Genomic DNA, 14448 nt, shown 5'->3' on the forward strand with positions numbered 1-14448 from the left:
ATATATAAGGAGAAGAACATGGGAAAATTAGGGTTGCATAAAACAATTGTTGAACGAGAAAAACTATAGAAAAAGAAGAAGGGAGAGGAGGCAAACCCTCACTATGGAGAAGTGAAACCAAAGCTGCGTTTTCGAAGAATTCTAGGTAACAGTGGGGAATCTTTAATCTTAGAGTGTTCTTATTATTAATTGAACGGTTGTTCTCAATGAAGGTAAATCGACATATACAGAATAAGCAGCGGAATAAAATTTTCGATTTACTTTCCTTGGATCATTACGAATTGGAACTTGAACTAGTGAGTGGTACTTTGCATATTTTAACATCTCCTCTTTCGATAATCTCTCGAATAAGATGATAACGCCTTTGTATGTGTTTGGATTTCTGGTGAGATCTAGGTTCTTTGGCTTGTACGATTGCACCATTGTTATCACATAGTAATTCAATGGGATCCACAATACTCGGAACTATTCCAAGATCAGAAATGAATTTCTTAATCCAAACAGCTTCTTTTGCGGCATTGGATGCAGCAATATACTCGGCTTCAGTTGTAGAATCATCGACTGTTTCTTGCTTTGAACTTTTCCAGCTCACAACACCGCCATTTAAGCAAAACACATATCCAGATTGCGATCTAAAGTCATCATGATCGGTCTGAAAACTATCATCAGTGTAACCAATTACAGAGAGCTCTTCTTGACCTCCATAGATCAAGAAGGTATCCTTAGTTCTTCTCAAGTACTTAAGGATATTCTTGACAGCAATCCAATGATCGTTGCCAGGATTAGACTGGTATCTGCTCGTAGCACTTAAAGCATACGAGACATCTGGTCGAGTACATATCATAGCATACATGATAGAACCAATTGCCGAAGCATATGGAATATCACGCATTCGATCCCTTTCGTCATTAGTCGAAGGGGATTGAGTCTTTGATAGATTTAATCCTGACGACATAGGAATGAATCCTTTCTTGGAATCATGCATATTGAAACGTCTCAGGACTTTGTCTATATATGTACCCTGACTTAAGCCAAGCAATCTTTGTGATCTATCTCGATAGATCCTGATTCCTAATATATAGGCGGCTTCACCTATGTCTTTCATAGAAAAGCATTTCCCTAACCAAGTTTTGATTGCTTGTAATGTAGGGATGTCATTTCCGATTAATAATATGTCATCCACATATAAAATCAGAAATGAAACTATGCTCCCACTAACCTTCTTGTAAACACAAGGCTCATCTTCATTTTTAATGAATCCATACTGTTGTACAGTTTCATCAAAGCGAAGATTCCAACTTCTAAAAGCTTGCTTCAATCCATAGATTGATCGCTGCAACTTGCATACCTTTTTGGTTGCTTTAGGATCGCCAAAACCTTCAGGTTGTGTCATGTACACATCCTCAAGAAGATTTCCATTAAGGAAAGCAGTTTTGACATCCATTTGCCAGATTTCATAATCATGGTGTGCTGCGATAGCAAGTAAGATCCGAATGGATTTAATCATTGCAACTGGTGAAAAGGTTTCATCATAGTCTATACCATGAATTTGTTTGAAGCCTTTACCAACTAGTCGCGCTTTGTAGGTACTAACCTTTCCATCCATGTCAATTTTCCTTTTGAAAACCCACTTGCATCCTATAGGATTAATTCCTTCAGGTGCATCAATCAAGTTCTAAACTTGATTTGTGTACATGGAATCCATTTCAGATTTCATGGCTTCAAGCCACTTCTCAGATTCGGGGCCAGTAATGGCCTCCGTGTAAGTCACAGGCTCATCTTGGTCCATGAGCAATACATCACCCTCTTGTGATATGAGATACCCATATCTTTCGGGTTCTTGACGTATCCTGCTAGACCTACGTGGTTCTTGTGTTACTGGGATAGGATTTTCTGTCACAACAGTTTGTGTATCCTGTCCTTGTTCCTCTTGTGGTATTTCATTACTCTGTGGGTCTTGAATTTCTTCAAGATCTACTTTTCTCCCACTGATTCTCTTGGAGACAAAATCCTTCTCAAGGAAGACTCCAGTTCTGGCAACAACAATTGTGCCTTCAGGTGGTTTGTAAAAGTAGTATCCCCTAGTTTCTTTAGGATATCCTACAAAGAAACATTTTTCAGATTTTTGTTCAAGCTTAGTAGACATAAGTCGTTTTATATAAGCTTCACAACCCCAAATCTTAAAATGTCCCACATTGGGTTTTCGACCATTCCATATCTCATATGGCGTCTTTTCTACCGCTTTAGATGGAACTCGGTTAAGTGTGTAAGCTGCAGTTAATAAGGCATACCCCCATAAGAAGTTTGGAAGTTCAGCATGACTCATCATAGATCGGACCATGTCTAACAAGGTTCGATTTCTCCTTTCAGACACACCGTTCCATTGCGGTGTTCCAGGAGGTGTGAGTTGGGACAGTATCCCACATTCTTTAAGATGATTGTCAAACTCTAAGCTCAAATATTCTCCACCTCGATCAGATCGAAGCATTTTGATTTTCTTGCCTAGTTGGTTTTCTACTTCATTTTGAAATTCTTTGAAGAAAGTAAATGATTCAGATTTATGTTTCATTAGATACACATATCCAAATCTACTAAAGTCATCGGTGAATGTAATGAAGTAGTGAAAGCCTCCTCTAGCAGTTATGTTTAGGGGTCCACACACATCAGTATGTATGAGACCTAAAAGATCACTAGCCCTTTCACCTTGACCGGTAAATGGAGCTTTTGTCATTTTTCCCAATAAACAAGATCGACATGTTTCATATGATTCAAAATCAAAAGAATCCAAAAATCCATCTTTATGGAGTTTGGAAATGCGATTCTCATTTATATGTCCTAAACGACAATGCCAAAGGTAAGTTGGATTCAACTCATTAGGTTTCAACCTTTTAGCATTAATGTTATAGATAGGCATATCGAGATCTAGGACATAAAGTCCATTACTCAAATTTGCGTTAGCATAAAGAATATTATCCAAATAAACGGAACAACATTTGTTCTTTATTGTAAAATAAAAACCAGCCTTGTCCAAACAAGAAATTGAAATAATATTCCTGCTAATGGCAGGTACATAATAGCAGTTTTCTAAATTAAGTAAAAGACCACTAGGTAAGGTCAATACATAAGTTCCAACAGCTAAAGCAGCAACCTTTGCTCCATTGCCAACTCTAAGATCTACCTCGCCTTTTGACAATGCTCTACTCTTTCTCAGACCCTGCACATCAGTACAAATATGAGAACCACATCCAGTATCTAATACCCATGATGTAGAAGTAGACATATTAATTTCTATAACAAAAATACCTGCAGAAGTAGTAGGAACATTTCCATTCTTCTTATCTTCCAGATACTTTGGACAGTTTCGCTTCCAATGCCCTGTGTTGTTGCAATAGAAGCACTTACCATCCTTAGCCACGCCTCCAGTAGGCTTCAAAGCTTTGGTTGATGGCTTGGCAACAGCTTTGCCTTTGCCATTTCCCTTAAGCTTATTAGGCTTCTTATGGTGCTTTTTGAACTTGCCATTATTAACCATTAAAATGGCAGCAGCCTTTCCTTTTCCCTTCATGTTTTTCTCAGCAGTTCTCAACATAGCTGCAAGCTGTGGAAGTGTTTTGTCCATATCATTCATTAGAAAGTTCTGGACAAAACCGTTGAAGCTTTCAGGCAACGATTGCAGCACAAGATCAACGACTAGCTCTTGTTCAAGGACAAATCCCAAACGAGCTAGATTTTCAGAGTACCCAATCATTTTGAGCACATGAGGTCCTACGGGACCTCCCTCTGACATCTTGGTGGAAAACAGGGCTTTAGAGACATCAAACCTCTCATGCCTGGCTTGCTCTTCATAAAGAGTCTTCAGATGTTCGATCATATCGAACGCTGTCATCCCTTCATGCTGTTTTTGCAGCTCGGGAGTCATTGAAGCCAGCATGATGCATGAAACTTCTACGGAATCATTGAGATGCTTGGCATGAGCATTTCTTAGAGCCGCAGAAGCTCCAGCAGGAGGTGTCTCAGGAATGGGTCCATCCAGCACATACAGCTTTTTTTCGTGGGTGAGGACAATCCTCATGTTACGGGACCAGTCTATAAAATTTGATTCAGTCAATTTTTCCTTTTCGATGAGGGATCGCAAAATGTTTGTGGAAGCGTTATTGGCCATCTACAATTTTTAAAATGTGCACAATGAGTATCATGAAAATATATTTAATTTGGTCTTTAATTAAATACGCTCCCACTATTTTACTCAAATCAAATGACCTTCAAACATTTGACTCGGAAAATCCCGTTGGAAGATTTTCTAGTGGATTGAAATCCTTATTTCACCTTGTTTTAAGTCAACGGGGGCTGTACTTAAAACTTAGTTATTTAGGTAGGAACATTTCCAATTGTATCTTATACAACTTTCAAATCAATTGGCGGAATAACTCTTTATTCAATTCTATCATATAGAAGTCGTCCAATTATAGCTTCTAAATTTATTCTAATCTTATTAAAATTAATTTAGTTAAGTTTGACCCAAAAGAATAACACTTGGATAAATTGGATTACCGCACCGCAACTTACTAGTATAGAATATGCGCTTTACGGAGGCAAAACCCACATATTCGATATTAGTCTTGAAGGGTGTTAAACTTTTGGAAAGCTTTAAACTTAATATTTAAATTGAAGGATTTTTATTAAATTTGATCTCACCTCACCACGGCTTATATATCATATATATTCGCACTCCAAACAAAACATGCATAACATTTATACAAAATAAAAGTGACATGATTATGGCCATCCTAACGCTATGACTCTCTCAAGCCAATGAGAGAATCTAAACTAATCCTAGAAACGACCTTGCTTCTCCAAGCTTGACTTCCAGGACTATTCTTACGTCTTGAGCCCTATTACCTTCTTTGTATTCTATTTACATTACATATGAAGAAAACTCGTTTTACATACGAGGGAGTGGATGAGAAGAGAATGTACAATAGAGATATAAGAGAAAGGCACGGCACGCAGGCCGTATTTTAATATCCAAAAGAAATAAAATAAAAGGACTAAGGCCATAATCATTCACATGACAATAATAATAACAAATACACTTTTATTATTATTGATTACCCTAATCGTTTCGGCAAACCCTAATTCTGTTACAACAATCTGATCTTTATTAAACTAGTACTCTGATTGTTTATTCACGTATCATGACCGAGTCTAGGATGCTTCACCAGAGTACACAGAATCGGTTACGAAGCTCCATACATCAGATCAATTAACATGAAAAATATCATCTGACTTGTTTAAACTATGATCAAATCCAGCATATCATATATACCGTTGTTACACATAATTTACCAATCATGCTTCTGTCAATATGTATGATCGAAAGGTTTGATGTTTCACCAGAAACGGTTTCTGAAACATCAAAACGGTTCGAAAAGCCATGCACATACACGTGATTGATATTATTATTAACTGCGTTTTATGATCGATCAAAATCAGGTTTCTGTCGATATGTATAATCGAAACGTCGATGTTTCACCAGAAACGGTTTCTGAAACATTGAATCAAATCGAAAACACATGCACAGAAAGCATAATATGATGCGATGCCAATTTTAATTTTCTTTATTATTTATGTTCGTTCAATATGTTTAATCAAAATTAAAACATAAAGCAGTAACAAAGCAATCCAATTCAAGGTTTTGTAATTGGCTCTGATACCACTGAAGGTAAATCGACATATACAGAATAAGCAGCGGAATAAAATTTTCGATTTACTTTCCTTGGATCATTAGAATTGGAACTTGAACCAGTGATTCGATTGTTACCTTGAACGATTAGTCTGAAACGATCGGTGGAATCTGCGAACCGGAATCACGATCACAGCCAAGCAAAAAGCATAGCCTCTATCAAGTCCACACGAACAGTGCTCCTCCAAAAACTCGGTGCTAGCCAAGAAGACGGAAGTCAGAGAACTAGGGTTTCTGCAAAGAAATACGTAACCGCAAACTATTGCACTAGGGTTCTATTTATAGAACTCCTTATGTGCTTTGCAAGTCAAACTCGTTTTTGACTTCACTAAGCCCAATACGAGTTTAGCAAATTTTGCTAAACCATTAGCATTATTTACTAAGTGCACCCTTTATATAAGTCATACTTATACATATCCCCTTTGACTGCTCTTTGTGTGTGACCCTTTAGGTTCTAGTCACGTTGGCAATGATATTAAATCTAATATTTAATACCATAAACAATGAGCGGTATCTAGCAACACATCATTGCTACCCAAGTGACAAGAATGTCAAGTGATCTGACGAAACCTTTCATGATAACACATAGGTGTATAATTACTCCTTTGTCACAATATCTTCATTGATCCCAAGGCATAGATAGTGTCACCCTTGTATAGATCAATGTTTATTTATCTTGATTCCGAAATATACTATTTAACGAATAAGTCCAATATCTTATATTGACTTAGTTCGGCACGGCCATGCATATTTATAGTCATATATCATCAAGAGGCCTAAAGATATATCTCCTGTTTATGAGGAGGGACAAATCCCATCTAGGACACTCATGACCCTCAGCATGATTCATCAAGTGCCCATCAACCAACGTTATTGTTATCCTTTTACAGACAACGTTAGAATGGCAACAAAGCACTTGAGTCCACATCTAGAGATCATAGTGGTTTCAGGTCTAAGAGCGATATACATTATTATCATTGTGAGAATATCTTATGACATTTTCATAACTTACTATGTAGTATTCTCACAGTGGGTCAATCCAATATAAATATTACTCCTAATATTTATATCTATGTATAGACTTGATATCTCATATCTATGACCCATGAGATGCGGTCATCAGTCTACATACATAATAGTCTCGACGCTTTATTATTATCCTTTATTCACATTAAAGCTTTGACTACGGATACATTTAAGAATAGCGTTCTATAAGATAATGTAATCTCATGATTAAGTCACACTTAATATATTATTACACGAACTATCTATTCTAAGGACTTTATTAACATTATCTAAATATAATAAAGAGTGCCATATATTATTCAATAATAAAAGTCATGATACATAAGATAGGTTTAACATAAACTATTGGCCTCTAGGACTTACACCAACACTCAATCCTATAATTGTTGGTATTGTTATGATGGGAATCACGGTGGGAAATTAGAGATGAATAATGCTGATTAGGGTTGTTGTTGCCCTTTTGAGTTAGTGAGAAACTAAAGTTACGATAATTGAATAGAGGAAATGATCATGTGAGAATTGCTGTAATTGGAATAGTTTTAGTGAAATTTGGTGTTAGAATGATGGGGCAACCTTATGGTGATGATTAGAGACGAGTTTGATGAGTTTAGGGTCGAAAACGGAGTTTAGGAAATTTGGTGTTAGAATGATTGGCAACTATGATTTTGCACATCCTAGGTAAAACGCATGACTGTGCGTGTTACGCACACAGACCGTGCGATTTGCTATGCCAAGAATCCCTTTTCGTGCGTTTAAAAGAGCACGGTCGTGCACTTTGAGACGCACAACCGTGCACTTTTCCCAGCATTTAGAAACCTCATTTTCCTTCCTCAAATGAGTTCCTAATGTGAAGGTTAGGGTCCCAAACCAATGTACTTAATTGAGAAAGTGTGTTTAAGTGTCCTTAGACATGGTTTCTTAAGATGACATCAAACCTAAAACATGAATGAGTTAAGAGGGGTATGAGATGATATTAAGAGGAGATATAGAGGGATGGTTTCATGATAGTTTACGATGCCAGAAGTAATTTCTTAGAATCATAGGGAGTCTAAGTTGGAGATTAATTAGGAAGGTATAAGTCTAAAATAACTAATAATAAGGTGATGGTGGTTTACGATATTTGTTGATATTAAGAATTAAGATAAACATTAGTGTTTAAGAAATGATAAGACGGATGTACATGAGAATAGAGAGGTGTGAGTTAAAATGGGTATGGTTAGAGACAATAATAGTGATGAGGGATATATCAAGTTATTAAGGTTAATAAGATGAGGCTTTAATAGCGTGAATAACGTGGTTACATGGTGAAATATAAAACATGAATTAGTTGGTGGAGTATATATAAGACGATTACGAGAGGAGTTATAGAGTAATGGTTTGAGGTAATTGATGATAACCAAAGTAAATTCCTTTAGGTAATAAATAGCCTAAGATAATTGTTAGATAATAACATATAATTAAAGTCTAAGAGGGATAATGAATAAAGTGTGGCCAATTAAGATAATTTGATGATGTTGAGAGGAGTGATAAACCAAAAGGTAATTGAAAATAAGGAGATGTGTGCTAAGAAATGAATAACGTTAGGGATAATAATAGTGGTGAGGCAAAATATTGGATTACGTAAAGTTAATAAGACAGATTTATAATGGAGTAAATGGTGCAAGTATAGGATGAATTAAAATATTGTAATGACGACGGGCTCAAGATAGAAATCTACTAGAGAAAAGTAAGGCAAATAAAAATGAAAATATGGGATGGTGGCCTATAATAATTGATAAAGAAGATTGCCAATGGGAGAAACAAATCCTTAGAACATGCCAGAGTTTTGTTGTGAGAATGGATGATGTTATAAACAATAGTAATAGAGAGATTGTCTTCATGATTTTGGCTTCTCAGATATTACCATCAAGCTTATCATGCACTGTGTTGATCATCTTCCACTTTTTCTATTTTATGGAATGGAAATAAATTGCCTCAGTTCAAGCCAACACATGGTCTTCGTCAAGGGGGTCCTCTCTCTCCATACATGTTTATTCTTTGCATGGAGAAACTCTCTTTGGCAATTAATAATGCAGTGAATCAAGGATTTTGAGAACTGATGTTTTGAGTTCACAAGCAAGTTTAAACAACAAGGAAAGCATGAAAAATACAAGATTTTGAAGAAACAGTTGTTTTGATGTTTTTATTGAGTCTGTAGCAATTTTAGACAGCTTGGGGGGTGTAAAAAGCAGAAATTCTGGAAGAGCTGGAAATTGGCAACCGTGGCGCGATTTTGAGTGGCGTGGCACGATTTTGTGACCAGAATGAAGGTTTGGTTCTGCCACTGAAATCATGTTACGATTTCTGGTCGCGTGGCGCGATTTTGCAGAATCGTGGCGCGATTTTATGAGGTGTGGCGCGATTTTGGACGCAGAAAATGTTGCCTATTTAAGCTGAAGACTATTCTGAAAACAAGGGTTACGATTTTGGAGAGCTAAAGTGCGATTTTAACACCTGAAAGACTGCAGAGGGGGCGATTTCATCATCTCTGATCTAGTTTATGGATGTTTTAATTCTTCCATTGATTATACTATCTGTAAACTCAATTAGGTCTGAGATGATTCCTTGTAACCCTAATTGATCCATGTTGCTGTGAAACTCTATTTATTATATTAATGACAATCTAGTTTTTATTCAATTCAATTGTTCTTAATGCTTTTTATATTCTGATCAAATATAAACATGATTTAGTGAGAACGAATGACTACTGACCCTAGCTTTCGACTTAGACCTAATTGAATTGTTCTAATAAACATGGTTAGTCTAGGAATGGATAATCGTTTTTTAGTGATATTAGGTTAACGTGCTTAAAACCTTCAAAGATTATTAGACCACCTAAGGAATTAGGGGCTGTAGTTTGAGAAGAGGGTCCTAACTCAAGAGATTGATTTAGGACTATTTTGTTAACTATTGTAGAACTAGAAAATCATTAATACGAATAGGTGCAGTATACCAATTAGGGGAACATCGATGTATCGAAAGACCTGATCTCATCTCTCTCCTTGTCTTTTCCAAAACTATCTTATTTTTTGTTATTAACTTTTTATGCACACTAACCTACTGCCTCAGGCACTAAAACAAATTTACACTTCCTAGATATTAACGTTATTGCTAAATTGAGATTAACACAGTCCTCGTGGATACGAACTTAATTTTATTACTTCGATGCATTTTTAGTACACTTGCTAAAGGTCTATCAAGAACCTATTCATATCTCTAATACATGGCCTCATTTATCCCATCTCCTATTTGCGGATGACGTGCTTCTCTTCACGAAAGCAAAAGGCTCTCAGCTTTATTTGATGGGTTCAGCAAGGCTTCCTGATTAAAGATTAATTTCTCAAAGTTAAGAGCTTACAACAACATTTTGGTCCTACAGGAACGCTGAATAACTGTTGTGAAAAGTGAAAAAAGCGTTGTCGTAATCTACCAAAACGGTTTTCCGTCTGTCATAGACTGAGGCGTTGTGTTAATAATACGCTACGGTTTTATTCTTAAACGGCAACGGCACGAGAAAGACCGTAGTTTTAGGTGACTAAAGAACGGTTCTTGAAGTTCACAATTGCTACACTTTTTCGTCGTTGACCAGAGAAAAAGCGTTGCCCTAGGATCATTTTTGAAAACGCTTTTTTAAGGTAATTGCAATGCTCTATAAGCGCTGCTGTTGAGAAAACCGTTCCTATACAGCTTTATCTAATGGCCCTTCATTAACAATTTCAATGACTTTTGGCCGTTGCAAAAAACTGTTTTTTTTTTATAATTGGATAGGAATATTAAAATAAATGATTACAATTCATCATTTGACTTTTTTTTAGGAAAATCATTATTTGACTTAAAAGTATAATAACATGGGTAAAAAATAATATTTATATAAAATTGAAATATGATTATAAATAAATAAATAACAAAATCAAATACTAGTCAATCAATCATATTATTCATTACAATCAAAATATCATCAAAATTACAAAATAATATTTTTGGTCTTTGATGTATAACCCAGTTCAAAATGTCAATTATCATTGATCTATGAAAAATAAAAGCATAAACACCATTTACATCTCTTCATTTTGTGCTTCCAAATCTTGAAATTCTTCAACAATATGTGCTAACTAAGACAAGATAAAAAAAGATATATGCCACTATAAAACTAAAAGCCAAGTTAACTCTTAAGCAGAAATTAAGAAACACATCAACAAACATACCACAACAAAACTACCGACAAAACAATACCATCCCGAGCCATTTTGAGACCGACCTACACAAGATACTACTCTGAATCCACACTAGACAGACCTGCACCTCTTTCTGGATCCTTACCACCCTCCTAATTAACAAAATTATGTCATTGTTTTATTTAATAATAACCGACAGTTTTAACCTGTAGAATTCTGAGCGTTCAACTATTGTTAAACATTTAATTTACCTGTCATAAGCCGTCCATTTTAAATGATGTTCATGATCATTAACTTGGATCATAACAATGCTTCTTATCTGAATAATCAAGGCGTACGTGCTTAGTCCCTTGGTTCATTCTAGTTAATAATCTTATCGACCACATAGGTAGGAATAAATTTAATGCTCTAGATTCACTATTACTTACTGAATGCAAATTTCATGAATTCGTGTATATTACTAATTAACTAGTAGTCGTCGAAGGGCTGCACCATAACAATGAATCAAGCTCTATAACTTTAACTTATTCTCTATTCCTTCTAAGGTTATCCCCTGTGGTTGCAGCCCTATTATGTGATGTATCAAATTCATTCATTCTGCAAATTATCAATCTAAATATCAATAACAAATTTCAATTTAAATGCATTTAAAGGGAATAAAATATATAAAACAGTTTTAGCTAATTTTCTCTATATGCATAAACTCATATTCATCTATCAATTTTTAGCTAAATGTTCTATCAACAATCAGAGTCATGTAGGAAACTCACCTCAAGGATTGATTTCTACTTGATGCCAAAAGCCCCAAACCACTAAATCACCAATCTTTCTACTTCTGCCCCTTTACTTGAAAGCCAAAGAACCTTTTTGAAGCAACTTTGAATTTTACTATCTTTTCTTCAAAAGCTCTTTGTCTCTTATGATTCTTCTAATCTCGGATCCTAATAATCTCCAACATCTTAGCTTCCTACCACTTCCATCAATGGAGAGAGATCATGAGTTATCCCATGTATGCTTGAATTCACACAAAAATGGAGGATTTGATGAAAGGTTCACAATCGCTAATATTAACAAAGGCACTTCAGTGGTGTGTATGAATGGATATAATGATAGAAAATAAGGCCTTGCAGTTAGAAGTTTATGAGCTACCTCAACGGTCTTAGGATATAAACCACCAAGTCATTTGAACTTAGTTAGGACAAATCAACATCACTTGAAAAACTATTATACGATATATATATATATATATATATATATATATATATATATATATATATATATATATATATATGTGTGTGTGTGTGTTTTCTAACAACACTTTCTTTTCAACACTCACTCTACACTTATTCTCTTATTGGTGAAAGTAGGATCAACACTTTGAAAATAGGTTCTACATAAACATTGGTTTCACCTAATAAGAGAGTTGGTGTTAAAGTGAGTGTTGCTAGCAATCCTCCCTCTCGTTCACTCTAGACATTAATACTTCAAATTGAGCACACTCTAAAAAACAATCCACCACACGTGACCACAAATTAGAGGCAACATAGTTACTAATGTCAACATTAAAATACCCTGTTTCTTAAAAAAAAAAAAAAAAAAATTAAAATACCCTGTATATTTTAGAGGAAAGTTCGACTTCATTCTTGAATATCAGATATTTTTTCATCATCCGTTTTTTTTTTTTTTAATTTTACAATGGGTGACCTTATTGCACGGTTCAGGGAGCACTTGTGTATGTGATGCAAGTGAACGTGTACGAAAAAATAAAATAAATAGTGGGATCTTGTTTGAACAATTATTATAGAAAATTAATTACCCAGGAAACATAAAATTAAAATTGGCTAACTTAAAAACATATTCAAGTTCACAATTTCAATATTAATAAAAAAAATAGATAAAGTCAGGACAAGAATGATCAACACCAAGAAGGATAAAGGGAGAATCTATTCAACCAACTTTGCAATCAGATGTAAAAACGAATTCATAGAATTTCAGACAAAAAACCTAAAAATTGATACTGAACAGAGGCAATAAAGGCATTAATAGCGTGAACAGCAAACGACCAGAAAGAGATAGCAATAAACCATGTACCTTGGTGAATCGCAGAAAAACCTTTGTCAGTCAATCGCCGCAAACGTCACTGCCTTCGTAAGTCTTGAATGTCCACACAAAAGTGGGAGGATTGAACAGATAAAGAATTTAGGGACTTTGGGGATGAAAACCAACGGATAGAGAATTTTGTGAGTCGTTTGGGATTTATCAACTGAGAGTGATGAGAAATTTAGGGATTCTGAGCTTCTCAGATGAACAGGATTTTGGGGGTTTAGCTTTCGTGATTTCGAGAAGAGAAGAGAAGAATGAGTTCAATTTTGATTTTGATTTTCGCTTAAATATGCAAACGGTCCCTGTAATTTGAGCGAATTTTGATTTTCGTCCCTGTAAAAAAAAAAAATTTAATTACATCCCTGTAAAATTTTTTTTGTTTTAAAAAGGTCCCTGGCCCCACTTCGCTGGTGATGTGGCAACATTTTTGGCCACGTGGCAGTTGCTGACTGTGCAACTTTTGCCACGTGGCGCTGACGTGTCATGCCACATAATTAATTTTTGTTTTTTTTTACAAAATTCTAAAAATTCATTTTTTAAATTAAAAAATCCGAAAATAAATATAAAAATCATAAAAAAAATTAAAAAATCGGAAAAAAAAACTGAAAATTAAAAAAAAAATTCTTCAAAATTCTGAAAATTCATTTTTTTTTAAATTTAAAAAATCTGAAAATAAATTTAAAAAACATAAAAAAAACTAAAAATTAAATTGACGAAAATTCATTTTTTTTTAATTCTGAAAATTAAATTATATTTTCAAAAGTTATAAATTTTGAGATTATATAATTTTTAATTTTATTTTTCAAAAATTTATTTGTAGATTTTAAAAACACTAATTTCCAATTTTTTTTTTCACATTTCATAAAAAAAAAATTGGAATTTTTTTTATGATTTTTTTATTTATTTTCAGTTTTTTTTTCAAATTTTTAAAAATTTGTAAAAAAAAAAAATCAATTTTTTTTAAAAAAATAATGACGTGGACCGCCACGTGGCAAAAGTTGCACAGTCAGCAACTGCCACGTGGCCAAAACCTTGCCAAATCACCAAGGAAATGGGGCCAGGGACCTTTTTAAAACAAAAAAATTTACAGGGATGTAATTAAATTTTTTTTTTTTACAGGGACGAAAATCAAAATTCGCCCAAATTACAGGGACGGTTTGCATATTTAAGCCTTTGATTTTTGGTCAAAAGGTGTTTCAATTTTATTTAGCATTTGTCGTTAGTTTAACAAACTTATGTATATATTTTATTTTATTTAATAAATAACTTGAAATTATTCATATAAAAAATTATATAAAAAACGTTTTTTTAGTATTGTCATTTTTTTTATAAACAGCCGTTCTATTTGATATATACGAGAGC

General features: G+C 34.5%; 1 protein-coding gene and 1 long non-coding RNA gene across 4 annotated transcripts; both read right to left on the reverse strand.

The window, feature by feature from the left end:
• Positions 1-274: 274 nt before the first annotated feature.
• Positions 275-892, reverse strand: LOC120579945 (secreted RxLR effector protein 161-like). Its single transcript, XM_039832713.1, has one exon. It carries the CDS (start codon positions 890-892, stop codon positions 275-277), a length of 618 nt encoding a protein of 205 aa, XP_039688647.1.
• A 9831-nt stretch (positions 893-10723) lies between these two features.
• LOC112421025 (uncharacterized) lies at positions 10724-13360 on the reverse strand. Of its 3 annotated transcripts, none has more exons than XR_003010964.2 (2): positions 13075-13360; positions 10724-11956 (listed from the first exon to the last, which is right to left on the reverse strand). It is a non-coding gene; the product is annotated as an uncharacterized lncRNA (long non-coding RNA). The 3 variants fall into 3 exon arrangements; XR_003010966.2 differs by having other exon boundaries at positions 10724-11997; XR_003010965.2 differs by having other exon boundaries at positions 10724-12044.
• Positions 13361-14448: the final 1088 nt, after the last annotated feature.

The sequence above is a fragment of the Medicago truncatula genome, chromosome 4 (genome assembly GCF_003473485.1).
Source record: "Medicago truncatula cultivar Jemalong A17 chromosome 4, MtrunA17r5.0-ANR, whole genome shotgun sequence".
In the NCBI taxonomy this organism is placed as follows: Eukaryota; Viridiplantae; Streptophyta; class Magnoliopsida; order Fabales; family Fabaceae; genus Medicago; species Medicago truncatula.

What these genes read in the sequence shown, in the direction of transcription:
- LOC120579945 (XM_039832713.1), bottom strand. Translation starts at nt 892, where the DNA reads ATGCGTGATATTCCATATGCTTCGGCAATTGGTTCTATCATGTATGCT.